The 21120-nt window shown below is 41.4% G+C and overlaps 2 protein-coding genes across 7 annotated transcripts in view; one reads left to right on the forward strand and one right to left on the reverse strand.

The window, feature by feature from the left end:
- Window positions 1–7608: 7608 nt before the first annotated feature.
- Window positions 7609–14106, reverse strand: SVBP (small vasohibin binding protein). Of its 4 annotated transcripts, none has more exons than XM_059374400.1 (3): window positions 14000–14106; window positions 13055–13200; window positions 7609–8048 (listed from the first exon to the last, which is right to left on the reverse strand). In XM_059374400.1, exons 2-3 carry the CDS (start codon window positions 13166–13168, stop codon window positions 7962–7964), a joined length of 201 nt encoding a protein of 66 aa, XP_059230383.1. In that variant the 5' UTR covers window positions 13169–13200; window positions 14000–14106; the 3' UTR covers window positions 7609–7961. The 4 variants fall into 4 exon arrangements, with proteins under 4 accessions (XP_059230383.1, XP_059230386.1, XP_059230385.1 ...); XM_059374403.1 differs by lacking the exon at window positions 14000–14106 and adding an exon at window positions 13865–13974; XM_059374402.1 differs by lacking the exon at window positions 14000–14106 and adding an exon at window positions 13620–13789.
- ERMAP (erythroblast membrane associated protein (Scianna blood group)) overlaps window positions 13871–21120 on the forward strand; it is a 31672-nt gene continuing 24422 nt past the window's right edge. The window contains exons 1-2 of one of the 3 annotated variants that reach the window (XM_059374396.1): window positions 13871–13935; window positions 14948–15002. In XM_059374396.1, coding sequence (XP_059230379.1) covers window positions 14988–15002 — 15 coding nt within the window. In that variant the 5' untranslated portion in view covers window positions 13871–13935; window positions 14948–14987. Of the gene's footprint in view, window positions 13936–14947; window positions 15003–17317; window positions 17373–17522; window positions 17658–21120 lie in introns of those variants that run through there. The other 2 variants (XM_059374399.1, XM_059374398.1) reach the window with 2 other exon arrangements.

The following is a 21120-nucleotide window of genomic DNA, read 5'->3' on the forward strand; positions in this document are numbered from 1 at the left end:
CAGCGACAGAGTGAAAAGAAATATGTAGACCTCCTAAGGGGATTGCTTTGAAAAGGGAAATACCCATTTGGATACTTGTTTGCACTTTGTTTGTAACAATTCATACTTCATTGCCTCAAACAGTTTAGGTTAGTGATGCAAGGATAGTAAAGTGTAGGACTATGTGCTTCCTCCCAACTACATGGAAGGAAGGCAGCCCTTCTATGTGGTTTCGGGGACTGAGGATGCATTAGCTGTGCAGGGCTTTACTTCTCCAGTTAGCAATAAAACTTAAAAAACAGAACAGGTAAAACAGGACATGTAATAAAATAAAACAATATAAAATATAAGCTATTCTAATGTAGAATAGCTCTCAGGAACAAGTGGGAAGTCTGGGACTTTAAAAATATACTTCTCAGATGAATGCATGAAGTCAGAGGGGTTCTTTCTTAATTCAAGGCAGTTCTGCTACTTCTCAGCTTGAGATGGAGTATAGATTTCCCTTCCAGCACCCTCTTAATGAACCTGTGCCCAGTGAACAGGGACAAGTGACTGAGGAGTCTGCTTTTTTTTTTTTTTTTTTTAGCTCTGTGAACGTGAGTGAAAGGTTTAATCTCTCTCAACCCATTTCCTTAACTGTAAAATGAATTATTTACTTCCTCTCTGGGTTGCTTTGTGAATTAAATATGATGACACATAAATAACTAGAATAGGGAATGACTGTAAAAGGTATTAAATAAAAGATTGCTTTTCTCCTTCTAAACTTCTAAACTTCTAAATTTCCTCCCTTCCCATTATATACCCTTCCATTTAAAATAATAGTAATAATAATAGTTATCAGGGTGCTTAGGTGGATCAATGGGTTAAGCCTCTGACTTTGGCTCAAGTCTTGATCCCAGGGTCCTAGGATCAAGCCCCACATAGGGCACTCTGCTCAGTGGGGAGCCTGCTTCCCCCTACCCCTCTCTGCCTGCCTCTCTGCCTACTTGTGATCTCTCTCTCTGTCAAATAAATAAATAAAATCTTTTAAAAATAATAGTTATCATTTATTTAGTCTTTTCTATGTGTAGGAAGTGTTTCTTGCACTCTATTCTTTCACTCAATCCCTCACACAACCCAATGATATGGTGACTATAGGCTTAAGGTTGGCAGTTGACAAAGTGTGGTCTATGACCCCTGGAGTTCCTAAGAACTTTTCAGGGTTAAAACTGTTTTCTTAATAATCTTAAAATAAGGGGGCACCCAGATGGCTCAGTCAGTTAAGCGTCCGACCTTGATTTCAGCTCTGGTCATGACCTCGGTGTCCTTGGATTGGGCCACTTCAGGCTCCCTGCTCAGTGGGGAGTCTGCTTGAGGTTCTTACTCTCCTTTTCCCTCTGCTCCTCCCCCTGTTCATGCGTGCACACGTTCTCCCTCTTTCATAAAAATAAATAAATCTTAAAAAGAAAATTCTAAAACAGGGACTGAAAATCACTGCTGTCATTCTCCTAATGGTGCAAAGCAATGGTGGATAAAACTCCTGGCACTGAGTGAATCCAGGCAGGGGCACTAAATGGCCTGGGTATTCAAATGTACTTTTCACTATCATATGTTCACAGTAAACAAAACAAAACAAAAAATGTTTCATTTATGACTGTCCTTGACAAAGTAGTAAAAATTATTCAGTTTATTAGACCTTAAGGATACATCTTTTCAATATTCTGTGCAACAGCGGAAATCATATATGAAGAACTTCTGCCTACTGGAGTTAAGATAGTTGTCTCAAGGAAAAGTACTGTTTTGAGTTTGAGCTGAATTAGCTGTTTTTCTTATGAAATACCAAAGAATAAATGAAAAACTTGAGCTGTTCAGACTTGGTTTTCTCAAAATATGAGCTGAGACTGTCACTCATCAAAAAAGTTTTTGTTACCAAGAATAAAATTTGAGCTTCCCAGTGAATTTGGGAAAACTTGTATCTACTACCTTGAACTTGACAGCTTTGCAATACTCAAAGACTTTTCTGATAAGATCACGGGAGATATTAATGAAAAATTTATTTTTTATAATGTATAATAAAATGTGTAAACATTTAGAAGATCTGTATAACTCAGTGAAGCATGATGTTGTAAGATCATGCATAGATAAATGATCCATTCAAAGGGCAAGAGGAAAGATCAGTGGATTTTAATGTAATAGAGTACAGAAAATTCATTAATGTGGTATCAGATTTCAAGTTGCAACTAACCTTTAAAATCTACTACCTGCTAAATTTTGGTATAGTGTCAAAGAACATCATCTAAAATAATCATTAAAATACCCTCCTCTTTTTCAACCACATATCAATGTGAGGCCAGATTTTCTTCATATAGTTTAAAATAATATGAGAACACAGGGGCATCTAGGTGGCTCAGTGGGTTAAGCCTCTGCCTTCAGCTCAGGTCATGGTCTCAGGGTCCTGGGATCAAGCCCCACATCGGGCTCCCTGCTTAGTGGGAAGATTGCTTCCCCCTCTCTCTCTGCCTGCCTAATCTGCACACCTGTGATCTCTTTGTCAAATAAATTTTAAAAACAAAATAAAATACTATGAGAATACAGAATGCATAAATATTAAAACTAGCTACTTTCCTTTAAGATAGATGTTAGATTTGCAAAAATGTAAAACAGTGCTACTCTCACCAATGATTCTTCATTTTGTTACTTTTTTCTTTAAATATTTATTTTAGAGGGGGGAGCAGAGGGAGAGGGAGAGAGAGAATCTTAAGCAGGCTCTATACTCAGAGCAGAAGCCTATGTGGGGTTAACCTCAGGACCCTGAGATCATGACCTAAGCTGAAATTAAGAGTCAGATGCTTATCTGACTAAGCTACCAGGTGCCCCTAATTATTTTTTAAAAAAACTTTCCAAGATAGCAGAGGAGTAGGAGAACTTAGTTTTGTCTGGTTCCAGGAATTCAGCTAGATAGCTATTAAATCATTCTGAATATCTGTGAACTCAACCAGAGATATAAGAAAAGAATTGCTGCAATTCTACAAATAGAAAAGTGACCACTTTCTGCAAGAATGACAAGACAGAAAAACTCACCTCAAAAAAGAGAACAAAAGGCAGTATTGACTGCCAGGAATCTAATCAGTATGGATATGAGTAAGACATTGGAACTAGAGTTTAGAATAACAATTACAAAGATACTAGCTGGGCTTGAAAAAAGCATAGAAGAGACTAGAGAATCCCTTTCTGGGGAAATAAAAGAACTAAAATCTAATCAAGTCAAAATCAAAAGGCTTTTAATGAGTCATAATAAAAACGTGGAGGCTCTAATTGCTAGGATAAATAAGGCAGAAGAGAGAATTAGTGATATAGAAGTCAAAATGATGGAGAACAAAGAAGGTGAGAAAAAGAGAGATAAACAACTATTGGATCATGAGGAGAGAATTTGAAAGAGGAGTGATACCATAAAGCAAAACTATATTAGAATAATTGGAATACTAGAAGAAGAGGAAAGAGAGGGGCAAAAGGAGTGAATTACAGCAGAGAACTTCCTAATCTGAGGAAGGAAACAGGCATTCAAGTCCAGAAGGGACAGAACCCCCCCCAAGTCAATAAAAATAGGTCAACACCTTGATATATAATAGAAAGCTTGCAAATCTCAAAGACAAAGAGAAAATCCTGAAAGCAGCTAGTGACAAGAGGTATGTAACTTACAAGGGTAGAAACATTAGACTGGCAGATCTAGCTAGAGACCTGGAAAGCCAGAAAGGACTAGCATGATATATTCCGGGTGATAAATGAAAAAAAAAAAAAATGTGGCCAAGAATACTTTATCTAGCCAGGCTGTCAGTAAAAATAGAAGGAGAGATAAAAAGCTTCCAGGACAAACAGAAACGAAAAGAATTTGTGAAAACTAAACTAGCTGTGCAAGAAACATTAAAGGGGATCCTTTAAGCAAAGAGAGAGCCCAAAAGTAACAAAGACCAGAAAGGGAACAGAGACAATATATAGAACCAATGATTTTATAGGTAATACAATAACTTCATATCTTTCAATACTTACTCTGAATGAAAATGGACTAAATGCCCCAAGCAAAAGACACAGAATATCAGACTGGATAAAAATAAGATCCATGGGGACACCTGGGTGGCTCAGTGGGTTGGGTGTCTGCCTTCAGCTCAGGTCATGATCTCAGGGTCCTGGGATCGAGCCCTGCATCGGGCTCTCTGCTCAGCGGGGAGCCTGCTTCCCCCTCTCTGTCTGCCTGTCTCTCTGCCTACTTGTGATCTCTCTCTCTCAAATAAATAATAAATTAAAAAAAAAAAAAGACCCATGGCTACATTGTCTGGAAGAGACTCATTTAATTTAATTTTACTTTTAAAAGATCTTATTTATTTATTTGACAGAGAGAGAACATAATCAGGGAGAGAGGTAGGGAGAGGAAGAAGCAGTATCCTGCAGAGCAGGGAGCCTGATGTGGGCTCAGTCCCAGGACCCTGAGATCATGAATTGAGCCGAATGCAGACACTTAACTGCCTGAGCCACCCAGGTGTCCCAAGAGACTCATGTTAGACTCAAAGACACCTCCATATTTAAAGTGAGGAGGTGGAAAACCATTTATCATGCTAATGGACATCAAAAAGCAGTTAGGGTTGCAATCCTTATATCAGAAAAGATTTTAAACCCAAGACTGTAATAAGAGATGAGGAAGGATACTATATCATAATTAAAGGGTCTATCCAAGAAGATCTAACAATTATAAATATTTATAACCCTAACATGGGAGCAGCTAGTTATATAGACTGACTAATAACAAAATTAAAGAAACACATCAATAATAATACAATAATTGTAGGGGATTTTAACACCTACCTCACTGCAATGGACAGATCATCTAAGCAGAAGATCAACAAGAAAACAAGGGCTTTGACACACTGGACCAGATGGACTTCACAGATAAATTCAGAGCATTTCATCCTAAAGCACAGAATACTCATTCTTCTCTAGTGCACATGGAACATTCTCCAGAATAAGTCACATATGGGTCACAAATCAGGTCTCAACTGGTACCAAAAGCTTGGGATCATTCCCTGCATATTTTCAAACCACACGCTTTGAAACTTGAACCCAGTCACAAGAGGAAATTTGGAAAGAATTCAAATACATGGAGGTTAAAGAGCATTATACTATAAAGAATGAAAGGCCTACCAGGAAATGAAAGAAAAATTTAAAAAATTCATGGAAACAGGGGAGCCTGGGTGGCTCAGTGGGTTAAAGCCTCTGCCTTTGGCTCAGGTCATGATCCCAGGGTCCTGGGATCAAGCCCTGAATCGGGATCTCTGCTCAGCAGGGAGCCCTCTTCCTCCTCTCTCTCTTTCTGCCTCTCTGCCTACTTGTGATCTCTGTCAAATAAATAAATAAAATCTTTAAAAAAATTAATGGAAACAAATGAAAATGAAAACACAACAGTTCAAAACTTTTGGGATGCAGCAAAGGCAGTCCAAATAGGGAAGTATATAGCAATATAAGCCTTTCTCAAGAAACAAGAAAGATCAGGGGCACCTGGGTGGCTTAATGGGTTAAGCCTCTGCCTTCAGTGCAGGTCATGATCTTGGGGTCCTGGAATCAAGCCCCGCATCAGACTCTCTGCTTAGCGGGGAGCTTGTTCCCCGCCCCCTTCTGCCTGCCCTTCTACCTACTTGTGATCGCTGTCAAAAAATAAATAAAATCTAAAAAAAAAAAAAAAAAAAAAAAGAAACAACAAAAATCTCAAATATACAACCTAACCTTATACCTCAAGGAGTCGCAAAAACTTTTTTTTTTTTTTAACCTCTGAGAAACTGATCACAAAGGGATTCCAGGCAGGGAAGCAGAGAGACATGCTCCTAGTTTTCCCCAATGATGCTTGCAAGAGCCTTAGCATTCAATGCTATTCCAGTTGTGGACACAAAGGCTCCTGTAGCCCTTCCCTGAGGCAGATGAAACTTCTTTGCCTTTAAATTGTGAGTAAAAAGATGACCCAGTGCTGACTTGTTCAGGCATCCCTCACATCCCAAACTCTTTTTTTTTTTTTTTTTTTTGCCACAACCCATAGTAATAATGAACTTTTACCTCCAATGTAGTAGACACTTTCATACATGAGCCTGAAACAAAAGCTTCATGAACTATCTTTACCACATACAATAATTTTTAATCTGTTGTTTCACTAAAAAGAAAAGCTGGTCACAATTTCTTAAACTGATTTCACAACCTGCAGTTTAAAAAACTGCAATCCTAGAGGATGTCTCTAGGTTGGAATAGTTCCAGGGCTGAAACGCGTTATACAGGCAGTTCTCAACTAAGAGTCAGAATCTTTCCAACTGATGCTCCTGTATTACTTGGTTGTTTGAAATTTGGAACATCTCCCCTGAGACAAGGTGGCTGGGAAGGGAAGAAACGTTTACTGAGGATCTGTTACATACATTATCTCATTTATTATTCCAAATGTTCCTGACAGGAAGAAAATGTTCCATGACATGGATGGGAAGAGTGAGGCTCAGAGGCTAATAACTTATCTAATGGAGTAGAATTGCTACTTGACCCCCGGTCATTTGAATCCAAAAACTGTGCTCTTTGTAGTATTTTTATGGGTTTACAATAGCTCACTTCAAATCCCAACTCCTCCAAAAAAAAAAAACAAATAATCCCCATTCAGTCCAAATTCAGCAGAACACCATAGACCCTAATTACTTTATGGGGATAATCTTTGTAAAGATTATCCTTAGTTATAATTTAGGCTCTCAAGAACACATTCTCCTCACTGGTAGCAAGTTCCTCATACCCCATTAGTGGTCCAGTTTCCTCCTAAAACAAGCCATAGCAATGGGAACAGAATTCTGAGTGACTTCTGAGGTAGCAGGGAGACAAAGAGGAGAGGGGGATGGCTTGAGGTGTTCCCAGCACCAGCAGGGAAAATATGGGCACTTCTGGGGTAGAGAGTAAAGGAGGTAGCGATGTCTGGCTCCTTTGCCCTGAGAGGTCTACCTCATTTCCATACATATTCTGCTTTCTGACACCCTTCTCCCTACTCAGGAATATCTGGAAATGAAATAACCTGAAAGAACAAGCTCTGCTTTTGCTCAGCATTAAAATAACTCTTGGCATTGTGAAAGCTCAAGTTGGAACCACCATTCCTGACACAAGTGTCTCAGGCAGAAAGTTTATACTTTGATACTTAAAGATGGCAGGTGGGTGGATGGGGAGGTGAATGGTTCTTGAGGAACCAGCCTGGATATTCCCATCATAAAACCTCTTCTAGGCTTGATAAAGTAGTTCCTGGAGTGAAAAGTGAAAAGCACCTGCACGAGTCTCGCCGCTGGTACCAGGCCACTACGAACTGTCCACCACAAGGTGAGAGGAATCCTAGCTGCGGCTCATCGGGGAATTGAGGCTCACATATTTATATCCATGTGGCTAAAAACTTAGGAGCTGCTGGGTTTGCCGAGCTTTGGCCCCAGGAAGAATGAGAACTGGAAACACTCACATTCTTTCTCTTACCTCCTCCCTTTCATTCCCTACTGAAGGAGAAAGGGTTCCCTCCGCTCACCTCAACTTGTCTTAACTATTAAATTCTTTCTGGTGCCGTTTTCTGTGGCTAGGCACCCCAAGCTAAAGTAGGAGCAAATAGACATTTTATTAGTATTTTATTTATATTTTTGGAGAAGATCTACAGTTTCATGAGAAATGCTGATTTTTCTCAAGCAATAGAAAAAAGTTTAAAAAAAAAAAAAAAGAATCTGCTGTCTTAGAAGAACAAAACAAGTCTCTTCAGCAAGCACTGGGCCAATTCAGACTGAAGGAACCAGTGAAGCAGAAGTGACATACGGGAAGTTCAGATTTATCCCAGTTCCAGAATAATGCAAACATTTTCTTGTCTGGTTCTGTAAGGTTCCAAGCGGACCATCTCAGGGAAACGGGAACCATGTGGAAAAAGCCAGCCTCGGGGCGGGGGTTCATCTGGTTCTGTGCGCGGGGGCGGCTCACTCTCCAGGAGGCTGCATCTGTTTACAGAACTCATCGAACTGCTGCTGCTCCAGTTCTGTCATGACTCTGTTGAGGGCATAGATCTGAAGCGGAGAAAAAGATCAGTTAGTGGGAGCGGCAGCTGCTCCACCTGTCCTCAGACGCCACAGGCTGTGGCGTTTGGAAATACCAGAAATGCAGCAGTGATGCAGGCGAGGGAGAAGGGCAGATGCTAATTCTATCTGGAGGATCAGTAGAGATGCAGTGGCTTGATCTGGCTTTTAAAGGGTCAGGAGGATTTGAACACATAAGAGACTGCGGAAGGGACATGGGAGGTGACAGCCGGCGGGGTAGTATGATGAGACAAAATGGAAAAGTACAGGATTAGTTCTGGAAACTTCAATGATGCCTATATGAAGGATATTAAAGAGTTCAGGGAGCTGGAGAAAGTGATAAGTGTGTTAGGAGCCTTAAATGCCATTCCATGACCTCTGGACTATGGCCAGACTCCGGAGAGCCAGCGACATTAGTGCGCTAGGGACAACCTGATGGATCTGTGCTTGGGGAGAGATAACTGGAGACCATGTGAGAGATAAAGTGGAAGAAGAGATTGTAGGCCACCTACAGGCATCATTACAACAGTCCAGGGAGGAGGCAGCAAGAATATGACGCAGGGTAGGCAGCGGGGATGGAATGAAAACTGCAAGAGACATTCTCAGGTGAAAGGTATCTACCTCATTCCTCACCTTTCTGTATCCTTGTGATATCAATCTGCCTATTAACGAGCAGAAACAGCAGAAAACTCCAATTTGTAGAAGGGAAAAATGAAGGAATGTGTTTCTGTGTAGATGATATAACTTGATTCGTTTAAGAAAAGACAAGGGGGGAAAAAAGAACCAGAGAAGTGAGACAAATAGAAAACACAAAATAAAGAGCAGAAAAGGCAACTGAATGTGTGAGGATCACCAACCCTGCGAGATGGTTCTTTGAAAATACTAAAAAGAAAATCCTGCAAATCTCTGACATGATTCATCAAGACAAAAAGGCTGACATAAACAAACATTATTATAATCAAAAAGGAAGAATAATTACTGATATAATGAGGATTAAATAAAAATATTATGAACTTTGTGTCAATAAGTTTGAAAACCAAAATGAAAGGAATTGCTAGAAAGAGTAAAATGATCAAAACTGACTAAATAGAAAGTTTGAATGATCCTATAATCCCCGCCCCCATTTTTTTTTTCTTACTGTGGTAAGATCCTATAATCTTTAAGGAAAAGGTGGATTCCACAGTGATGGAAACAGTTCCAAAAACGACACAAATGATTCTCAAAAAGCTAACACTGATGGTTAAAATGGTTAACTTTTCTGTTATGTACATGTTACAATAATGAAAACACATAAACAAATAGATCTGAATAGTTTAAAAAAAGAAAAGAAGTTGAGTGAAGACAGCCAGTCATGGAATATGGTAACATATATGAAATTCAGAAACATGCCTGACTAGACAGCATATTGTTAGGCTGCAAAATATTATTTGGGGGTACACAGAGAAATACTAAATTAGTGCAGAACAGCAAGGGTATAATCAGCATAAAATCAAGGGACAAGGACACTGCTGGTGGGAAAGGTTGGGGACAGGACCACAGTGGGGCCCAAGGAGCTTCCAAGTTACTGGTCACATTTTATTTTAGTTGGGTGGTACACAGGGTGTTGGTTTGGTTCATCTTCCTTAAGCTGTAAACATCATATATATGTGAATATACTTCTAATATATATGCGTCATCCATTCATGCTTTACTAAGCATTTTAATCTGCATGTGACTGAACTGGGGACTGAGAGGGAAATTAAGTAGCTTCTTGGAGACCTCAAGATCCAGAAGGCAGGCTGGTGGAAGGGAAAACAGAATAAGCAGAGAAAGAAGAGACTTAAAATGGGTCAGCAGATCTGAGCCAAGGAATGAAAGACTTTCGGGAAGGAAAGGGTGTTCAACTGTGTCAAATGGAGGCCACGTGCGCCCTCTGTTCCATTTACTCCTCAAGATGCTCCCACTTATCTAACTTTCTGGATTGCAGCAACTATGTAGAACTGAATGGAAACCGTGTGTCTTCCTCCCCACAAGGGTCTTGTCACATTCCTATCTTAGGAGATCACATTCCAGGCAGCACAGATAAAGCCAACAGCAACAGCCCAAGGTCACTTGTGTTTTGCTCGCAGTCTGCCCCTCCATCCCTGAGGGGCTACGCGTTCTGTGCTTCCAAGTGAGGATAATATCTTCTACGTCACAGAGTCACCTATTTTATATTTATATCTCCCTGCCTTATGCCAGGCACGACTTAGAAAGATTGGGATGGGAGTAGTAACAATCAGCTTTGGTGTGAGGACACCTGTGGTCAAGCACATGCAAGCGGGCCCCGTGCCAGGCAGTATTACATGGCAATATTCCAATATTGGATTCCAGTATTCCATGTTGGCACGTCACCATCAACACGATCAGTCCTTACACCCAGAGTCCGCACAATCAAAGCAGGCCACCTGCTGGGAAGCCCGTGGTTCCTGCTGAGGACTGCTGCCATTTGCTGAGTGCTTTATGCACAGCATCTCTGTTCCTCCTAACAGTCTTTGAGGTAGATATCATCGCCCTTGTTTTGCAAGGGGGAACTGAGGCACTGAGGTGCAGAGAGATGAAGCATCCTGTCCGAGGTCCCATGGGAAGAACTGGGGCTCATGACAAGCTGGAATTTGGAGTCAGACTAAGACATCTAACCTGTGGAACCTCATCAGAAGGATGCCATAAGGACACGGAGAATGTCCTCCGTATTTATCCCTACAGTGTGCGCAAAGGATGGTTTCTTCAGGCTGTTTCTTACAACAACCCTCCAACTGCTCCCCAAAGTGCAATTATCGGGGGGCCTGGATCCAGGTGGCGAGGGAAAGGTGAAGGGAAGGGGAGAATGATTTATTAGGATCCATGTCCACAGTTCTCAGATGGTCTGTCTTAATCCAAAGGTGGATTTCAGTTTATGGATTAACTTTGAACACACTATTCAGTTTACTTACTATACTGACTGTCTGCCTTTCGCACTGAACGCAAGTGCCACAAAGGCGGGGATTCTTCTCTGCCTTGTCCACTTGTGTATCTCAGGCTGGGCAATAGTGCTGGGTGCACAGTGGCTCAGTTTTATAGGTGGATCAAATCAACATAAATTTAAAGTCGGTCACTATCAAGGTGGAGAAGAAGTGAGGAATAAGAACCCTCTTACACTGCTGATGAGACTGCACACTTGTACAATCCGTTTGACAGCAATCTGGCAATGTCTAGTAAAACTGAAATACACATGGTAAATCTCCTTCTAGTCATGTATGCTCCACGGAAATGCTAGCACAGTGCCAAAGGAGACATCGAAGTTTTTCACTACAGCGATGTTTGTAGTAGAAAAAAAACTGTAAATAATTTAAATGTTCATCACTGGAGGAAGGGGTAAATATACTAAAGTAGATTCATAAAATGAATGACTATATCTCTCTCTCTTTCCCCCTCTATGTTCATTTGTTTTCTTTTGTATTTTTTCTTAAAAATTTTATTTTTTTGACAGAGAGACACAGCGAGAGAGGAAACACAAGCAGGGGGAGTGGGAGAGAGAGAAGGTGGCTCCTCACCAAGCAGAGAGCCCGATGTGGGGCTGGGTCCCAGGACTCTGGGATCATGACCTGAGCCAAAGGCAGACGCTTACGGCCTGAGCCACCCAGGCGCCTCTTATTTGTTTAGTTTCTTAAACCAAGAAACAGACTCTCGAATACAGAGAACAAACTAATGGTTACCAGAAGGTGGGAGGGATGGGTGTGATGGGTGATGAGCACTGGGTGCCATATGGGAAGTGCCGAGTCACTGTCTTGTACACCTGAAACTAATATTACACTGTACGTTAGCTAACTGGAATTTAAATGAAAACCTAAACAATAAAAATAAAACTGGGGCACCTGAGAGCTCAGTAAGTTAAATGTCTGACTTCAGTTCGAGTCATGATCTTGGGGTCCTGGGATGGAAGCCTGCGTGGGGCTCCCTACTCGACGGGGGGAGTCTGCTTCTCCCTCTGCCCCTCCCCTGCTTGTGCTCTCTCAAATAAATAAAATCTTTAAAAATAAATAAATAAAAATAAAACAGATTACTATACACAGTGATGACTAATAAACTAGATTATATTAATATGAATAGTTCTAAAAAACATGTAAGCAAAATGTAAAATAAAACAGAATTAATGTAAAAATTTTAAAACACAAAAGAATATTATATGTTACTCAAGGATATCTAATAATATATCTGAGTGTAAAAGCATAAAAAATTATAGTGGATGTCCACAGAGAGGGAAAAAGGGTAAAAGACAGGAAATGGACAAAGAGGACTTTAAATTCATATGTAATTTTTATTTATCTAAAAGGCTCCAGGTGAATATAACAAAATAGTAACCACTACCAATCTGACATGCTGAGTACCCCAGTGTCTGTTCTAATATTTTGTTTTTCTGTGTTTTTAAATTTCTCAAAAGGGAAACAAATAAAATGCCTAGAAAGAGGGAAAAATTTGCAGCAAGCTTTCTTCTGATAATAAATACTAAAAAAAAAATACACATCTGGATGTGGTGCCACACGGGTAGCGTGGGCAGTTTAGCTTTTCATTCTGAAGTTGATCCCAATTGTTGACTGCACAAAGAAACAGGTTTGGTGGGTGTAGAGCTTGGGCCTCTACTGCTGGTTATGAGCAGCTACTCTCCAGGCCAATGCCTGAACATCTGCGCTAGGGGGTGTCCAACACTTTGGTTGTCTCACTCTGACCCCTCCCTTCCATGTCCCTTCTCTTTTTCCTTTCTTTCTTCCACAAAAGCTCTGCACCAGGAGTCATCTGGAGAGGGTCAGGGTTCAGACACTAACCTGGCATGGGACTCTGGGCTGTCACTTCATCATCCTGAACCTCACTGATCTCCTGGGAGAAGAGCTGTTATGCCGGGAGGCAGGTAGCTCTCCCCCCCACAGCTCTCCCCTCTACTCCTCTACTCCAGCATCATCTCCAGCAGACTACAGGTGTACAGGCCTCCTCCTTAATCTCACCTCTGCTCTTTGTCTTTGCTTCAGCTCCTGCTGGGCTGATTTCTGCTTGGCCTTCTCAACTCTGCTCACAGGTTCTTTAACTTTGGATTTTTCTTTCCGTGTAGGCTGATCCATGACTTGACTTCTGAACACTTGTTAGCTCTGACCTGGATGGTGCAGAAGAGACTGACTGATTAACAAAAGAAAGAAAGGAAGAAAGAAAGCAAAGCAAAGAAAAAGAATTTCCAGTCCCTCCCTTCACTAATCCCAGAGTTCAGCCCCCCTCCCTTGACAGGTGAGGCAGAGTGGCCCCATGGAAAGGGCGCTGGATTCGGTGGACTAGGACTGAACCCACCGCCATGACCTTGCTGGGTGTCCCTGGGCAAACTGTTTAAATACCTATTTTTCTAAAAAGAAATGAATAAAACTAACAGAAGGAAGGCAGTGCAGCAAACTTTCTCCCGATACTAAATACTAAGATACTTAAATACTAAACTAGAATCCCCTCTCCACCTTGAGCCTTAGTTTCGTGTCTGCAAAATGGGACAACAGCCCATTCCCTGGCGTGAGGACCAAGCGAGAGGACCTGGCTGTTCTGTGAGGACCCGGCGGGGCGAGCCAGTCCCAGCCCCGGAGCGGGGCAGCGGGGAGGCCCGGGCCTCGCGCCGTCTCCGGCCTCAGGGCCAGGCCCTCCCACCTCCCGGCGGCCGGAGAGTTACCGCCCCGCTCCGCCGCGGGGCCCCAGCCTGCCCCCGCCCGGGCCCGCCCTCCGCCACAGCCCGCCCCGGGCCCAAGCCCGGCCCCAGGGGACGTTCCCCCGCCCGTCGCTGCCCTCTCCGGGTGCAAGATGGCGGCGGGCGGCGGGCGACGGTCGGGAGTCGGCGCCGGCCCTCCCCGTCTCGGTACTCCGGGGTTCCGCCGCGTCGCCGGCAAGGCCCCACGTGGGACACCCCGGCCTTCCCCTACCTTCGGGTCTGGAGTAGCGAGCCCACCGCGCCTCGGATTGGGCGGGGCCGGGGCTGTGACCCGGGGGCGGGGCCGGGAGGCGGGGCAGCGGCGGGAAACAGGCGCGCTCTGAGGCCCCGCCCCCCTGGGGGGGGCTGCGCGTGCGCAGAAAACATATCTGGACGTCTGTCTTTCCCGATCCTGGGCCCTGGGACTTGGGGGGGGGGGGGTTTAACAGGGCATATCTCGGGAATATTTTCTGGGGCAGCTGCTAGGCTTTGAAGGGTGAGATGGGAAACCTGGGATGAGAATTATAACATTCTGGGCCTCAGTTTCTTAATTCGAAAAGTAGGGATGGTGATTTGCGCCTTCTTGATCTACGAGCTTGTTAGGAGCACCAAGTGAAGTCCTGCCGGCCACGGGACTTTGAAGAAGGATGTCAGGACAAATGTAAATAACCAGTATAAGTATAGAGAAACGTTCAAACTAACAGATAATAATACATCATTTTACAGTTACAGTTGTTTTACAATTAGAATTTTACAATTATTTTTAAATTTTCAAATTAAAATAGTTGGCTATCGTTTTTCATTGATTAGAACAGGATTGAAAAAAATGGTAGGTAAATGCTTTGACAACAGAAATCTTGTTCAGTCTAAGAATGATGATATAATAATAATAACAGGGACCTCTGGGTGGCTCAGTGGGTTAAGCCTCTGCCTTCGGCTCAGGTCATGATCTTGGGGTCCTGGCATCGAGCCCCCTACCCCTTTCTCTGCCTCCCTCTCTGCCTGCTTGTGATCTCTGTCTGTCAAATAAATAAAATCTTTAAAAAATAATAACAATAGCTGCCTCTTTTCAGAGCCTATGACATTGCAAGCACAGTTCTTAGAGCTTAACATTTATTAACTCACTTATTCCTTTTGATAAATGCATGTGTAATAACATGTTATTATCCCTATCTTACAGATAAAGGAACAGAGGCACGGAAAAGTTAAATGACTTGTTCATGGTTACACAGCTAGTAAGTATCAGGGCAAGTACTTCTGCCAGGTCTCAGGCTAGGACAATGGCCTATCCAGGAGAGGACATGTCCTCCAGATCCCCTACTTCTGCTCCTCTAAGAATCAGGCAAGAATTGAAACAATTGATGGATGCTAAGCAGGAAGTTGTTCAATGGATACAGAGTTTCTGTTTTGTAAGATGAAAAAGTCCTAAAGATCTTTTGCACAAGAACATGCATACATTTAATACCACTGTACTGTACACTTAAATAAGGAGGGAAATTTTATATTACTGGTTTTTTAAACCACAAAAATTGAAAAAGCACAACATTTATTCAGCAATTCCACTTCTAAGTTATCCTAAGTATCAGAGATAGCATTAGTCTTTTTTTTTTTTAAAGATTGTATTCATTTATTTGACAGAGAAAGAAAGATCACAAGTAGGCAGACAGAGAATGGAAAGCAGACTTCCCGCCGAGCAGATAGCCGGATGTGAAGCTCGATCCCAGGACCCTGAGACCATGAACTGAGCCGAAGGCAGCGGCTTAACCCACTGAGCTACCCAGGCGCCCCAGAGATAGCACTATTTTTAAGTGTAAAAAAAACTGCAAACAACCAAAATAATTGTAACAGGGGTTGATTAAATAAACAATAGGATAGCTAACATAGGATTCTATGCAGCCATTAAAATGACATAGAAGAATATTTATTGACATAATAAAACATTTTTATTAAATGAAAAAGTTACAAAGAGGAACATACAACATAATCACAGTATTTGTCTCAAAAAAAGTATTCTATACATAAAGAAAAGAGGCTGTATGAAAACATAAATCCAGATTATTTTGAGAGCAGAGGGTATTTTCTTTTCTTTCTTTTTTTTTTGAGAGAGAGAGGGAGATTGAGGAGCAGGGACAGACACAGAGGAAGAGGGAGAGAAAGAGAATCTTTTTTTTTTTTAAAGATTTTATTTATTTATTTGACAGACAGAGATCACAAGGAGGCAGAGAAAGAGGGGAAAGAGGGGAAAGCTCCCAGGCTCCTTGCTGAGCAGAGAGCCCAATGCAGGGCTCAATCCCAGGACCCTGAGATCATGGCTTGAGCCAAAGGCAGAGGCTTAATCCACTGAGCCACCCAGGGAGCCCTGAAAGACAGAATCTTAAGCAGGCCATACCCAAGGTGGAGCCCAAAGAAGGGCTCCATCTCACAACCCTGAGATCATGACCTGAGCCAAAACTGAGAGTCAAATGCCTTAACTGACTGAGTTATCCAGGCACCCTAAGAGCAGAGGGGATTTTTATCTTCTTTGTGCCTTTCTGTATGTTACAAAATTTCTACAAAGAATACTTACACTTTAGCAAGATTTATACTTTCTTTTAATTGAGGAACGTCTAACAAATATTATTTTAAGCTTCTATATTAATGTTGATTGGATTATTGTTAATACTAAAAATGGTCAGATTAGAATATACTATATTACAGCTGGAAACAGGGCAGGAACCTTGGAAGGCTTTAGAAAGCCAACTAAAACACACTGGATATAGGGTATGAAGGAGTGGAAAAGCCAAAGGAGAATATTTGGAAAAATAGTGGAGACACTTTTAGGAATGAAGGTATGCTGTGTTGGCTTGGGAAAGGATTGAGGTAGAGGGTGCGTGTGCCCGTAAGAGAGAGTTAGTTTACACTTAGAGGTGGCAAGAAGTTGTCTAACTCCAGAAAGTTACAGGTGTGGAGACTCTGGTTTGGGATTCTTCATCAGGAAAGTGCGGTTGGAGTCTGGAGGGAGTGAAAGTCCCCCTCCTTGTTCTTCCTCTATGAGTTTATGGTATCTATCTATCTATCAATCTATCTCTGTATCTATCTTTCTGTCTTTTTGTGACCATCAACAGACTTGGCCAGTGTGCACAATTCCCTACTTAGCTGAGCCAGAGTTTCCATTAGTATGACTATGGAATATTTTTACACTTGAGCTGTATACCAGACTAAGATTACTTTCACTTTATTGAACAACTTTTCCCTCCTAGAGTCCAAAATTCCTTTTTTCCCCATTCACTTAATTAATCATCTATTGTTAATTCTTCTGTTAATTTTGCCCCCAAATTTTCCATCTGGACTGTAAAACACCTCTTGATCTGGTCACGTGAATCTGGTGATCTTTCAGGGTCTTTTTTTTTTTTTTTTCTCGGAGACCTCCTTCCTTGGGTCCACCCTCCTCTCTCCGTCCTGGCCTCACTGTCCCAACTGTTGTCCTAGGATTTCCCCTAACCACATTCTGGGGATTCCCATCTTACTCTCTGGTGCCAAATCCCCTGATCTTCCATTTGTGATTTATTCTCTCATTTTAGAAGAGCGCATTCTCCAGTAACCTCCCCAGAAGGAGTTCATGGGAGGTAAATTTTTGAAACTTTGCTTGTCTAAAAATGGCTTTATTTTACTTTCACACTTGGCAGTTTGACAGGATAATTCCAGATTGGAAATCATACTCAGAATTTTAAAGGCATCGATCCATTGTTCTTTAGCTTCTCACGTGGCTAGACTCTGAAGAGGTCTGATTTAATCTGATTTCCATCACGTCCTCTATAATTTTTGTTTGTGAGTTTGTTTTCTGGAATTTTTTAGGATATATGTTTTTCCTTCATCTTTGGTGCTCTGAACCTTCATAATGATATGTCAAGGTAAGTTTTTTGTTCATTGTGCGAGGCACTCAGGAAATGTGTAGGCTTTGGGGAGATGTTCTCTATGATAGATTTCCTTGTTTTAAAAATCTTTTCTTTCTCATTTTCCATCTCTTGGTTTTGCTTATTCTACTTTTTAAGAGATTTTCCTGAACTTTATCCCCTAGCTCTTCTCTTGAATGTTTTAGTTTCTGCTCTAAAGTTTTAATTTCCAAGAGTTTTTCCTGGTTCCCTGGCTTTCCTTTAGGTAAACCTCTTGCTCTGTGTTATGGATTCAGGATCTTCTCTTATTTCATATTTCTGAGGACATCAATTGTAATTTTCTGCCATTTTCTTTTACTTCCTAGATTGTCTTTGTTGTTTATTTTGGTCTCTGGCTTTGGCTTTGAAGTTGGAGGCTTTCCTCAAGTAATGATAATAACTACCATATATTGGGTGTCAAGCACTGTTCTGAACATTTTATATGTTTTAACTAATTTAATCCTTACTCCATCCCAATGAGGTAGTTAACTATTCTTACTGGTAAGGAAACTGAGACACAGGAAGTTAGACTCTCACCCAGGTCACAGAGCTTAGAAATGAACCTGAATCTAATCAAATCTCTAGGTTTCCAATTCACAGGAAATATGAGGGATAGAGAAATAAATTAAATGATACCACTTGAAAGCAATCAGCCAAATCCAGAATGTAGGACATTGTACAAGGCAAATTTCTAAGTTTTTTTATAATCTTTTAAAAAAAAAATTTTAGGGGCGCCTGGGTGGCTCAGTGGGTTAAGCCGCTGCCTTCGGCTCAGGTCATGATCTCAGGGTCCTGGGATCGAGTCCCACATCGGGCTCTCTGCTCGGCGGGGAGCCTACTTCCTCCTCTCTCTCTCTCTCTGCCTGCCTCTCTGCTTACTTGTGATCTCTCTCTGTCAAATAAATAAATAAATCTTTAAAAAAATAAAAAATAAAAAATAAAAAAATAAAAAAATAATTTTATTCATTTATTTGACAGAGAGAGAGACCACAAGGAGGCAGAGAGGCAGGCAGAGAGAGAGGGAGAAGCAGGGTCCCCGCCGAGCAGAGAGCCTGATGCGGGGCTCGATCCCAGGACCCTGAGACCATGACCTGAGCTAAAGGCTGTGGTTTAACCCACTGAGCCACCCAGGCACCCCGGCAAATTTCTAAGTTTTACCAACAATCAAGAGTATAAAGAAAAAATTTAAAAGAAGAGCAAAGGGGGCACCTGGATGGCTTAATTGGTTAAGCCGCTGCCTTCAGGTCAGGTCATGATCCCAGAGTCATTGGATCGAGTCCCACATCAGGCTCCTTGCTTAGTGGTGAACCTACTTCTCCCTCTCCCTTTTTGATGCACTCTCTCTCTCTCTCTCTCTCAAATAAATAAATAAAATCTTAAAATTAAAAGAAGACAGAGGGATCATGATAGAATAAAGACCCTTTAGGAACTTAACCAGAAAACGTAGTATGTGTATCTTGCTTAGATCCAGATTTGAACAGACCACGTGTAAAAAGACATGTTTGATGTCATTGAAAATGTGTGAACGTAGACTGCATATCAAATAATATCAAGGGATTATCACCAATTTTGGTAGGTGTAGTGATAGCATGATGTATGTAGTTGTGTGTGTATTTGTGTGTACCTTAAAAATTATTGAGGACCTTAAAGAGCTTCAGCTTATATGGGTTATATTTTCTGCAATTTTCCATAGTAGAAATTAAAGTAAGAAATTTTCATATAATTATTATTTCACTTAAAGACAATAATAGGGAGGTGGGGGTGGGGTAACTGGGTGATGGGCATTAAGGAGGCATGTGATATAATGAGCGCTGGGTGTTACATAAAACTGGTGAGTCAGTTGACCTCTACCTCTGAAACTAATAATATATTCTATGTTAATTAATTGAATTTAAATTTAAAAATTTAAAGAAGACAATAATAACATACACGTTAACATAAACACTTATGTTAACATAGACATGTTAACATAAACATGACATAAACAACATGTTATATGAGAAACAGCTATGTTCTGAAACAAAACAATTAGTGAGAGGAGTGGCAATGTTTTACATATCTCTACATCTCTTAAGCGTCTGGCTGCTTAGAAGTCCGCTGGATTCTCATATTGGCTCTTGCATTTGGTCTGTGGCAGTAGGCTGTGTGGTTGAAGTGGATGTAACTGGAAAAGAGGCATTTCAATCACCTCTTCAGATAATTGTGGATATTCTTTGATAACATAGCCAAACTTGGCAAGTGGTAATCTCTGAAAGGTTACTGCAGCATAGGATCTAAAATCATACCAGTAAATTTTGTCATTTTCCCCTCTTAGTTTGATTGAGATATAATTGACAGATAGGTATACAACTTTTGAACTTGATACGCTTACACTGGGAAATGATTACCACCATAAAATTAGCTGATATTTCTCCATCCTGTCACAAAATTACCTTTGTTGTGGTGGGAATATTTAAGATGTACTTTCTTAGCAACTTTCAAATGTGTATTATACATTTGAAATACACCAGCGAACTTCTCATACTCTGCCACAGTTAAACCCACTGGTGTATCTTGCATATTGAATAGATCTTTTTTCTTTCTTTCTTTTTTTTTAAAGATTTTATCCATTTACTTGACAGACAGAGATCACAAGTAGGCAGAGAGGCAGGCAGAGAGAGAGAGAGGAGGAAGCAGTCTCCCTGCAGAGCAGAGAGCCCAATGTGGGGCTCGATCCCAGGACCCTGGGATCATGACCTGAGCCGAAGGCAGAGGCCCTAACCCACTGAGCCACCCAGGCACCCCTTGAATAGATCTTTTATCTTTGCATGATTTTGTCAAGATATGCATTAACCATTTGGAAGTTACTGGTTCACGGACTTATGTAGGTGTTTCAAATGTTGACACATTTCATTACACAACAGCAAAAAAATCATTAATCCTTAATGTCACTACCAAGCTCATGAGAACGATCTGTTTTTATTGGGATCTCTCAAGCCCACAGGAGCAGAGGAAATGTCAACACAATGAACAAATAAATAACAGCTTAGTATCATTATGAACATAAGAATACCAGGGGACCTCATGAAAGGGTCTCAGGAGCTCCTGGAGTTCATGGACCCCACAGACTCCCATCTGGCTGTTTTAAAGAAACTCTTGCACACATGAACCAGGAAAGAATGTTCCTAGCAAAAAATGAAACAAGATCGGATCGGGAGGGAGACAAACCATCAGAGACTCTTAATCTCACAGAACAAACTAAGGGTTGTTGGGGGGTTGGTGGGGAGGGATGGGGTGGCCAGGTGATGGACATTAAGGAGGGTATGTACTATGGTGAGTGCTGTGAAGTGTGTAAGCCTCATGATTCACAGACCTGTACCCGGGGGGCAAATAATACATTATATGTTAATAAAAAAAAAAAATGTTCCTAGCCTCACTGTTTGTAGAAGCCAAAGCCCAGACA

Source organism: Mustela nigripes, chromosome 14 (assembly GCF_022355385.1).
Source record: "Mustela nigripes isolate SB6536 chromosome 14, MUSNIG.SB6536, whole genome shotgun sequence".
Taxonomy (NCBI): Eukaryota; Metazoa; Chordata; class Mammalia; order Carnivora; family Mustelidae; genus Mustela; species Mustela nigripes.

Coding starts and splice junctions, on each gene's coding strand:
- SVBP (XM_059374400.1), bottom strand. CDS start 13,168: ATGGATCAGCCTACACGGAAAGAAAAATCCAAAGTTAAAGAACCTGTG. Junction 8,049..13,054: donor AGCAAAGACAAAGAGCAGAG/GTGAGATTAAGG, acceptor TCTCCGCTTCAG/ATCTATGCCCTCAACAGAGT.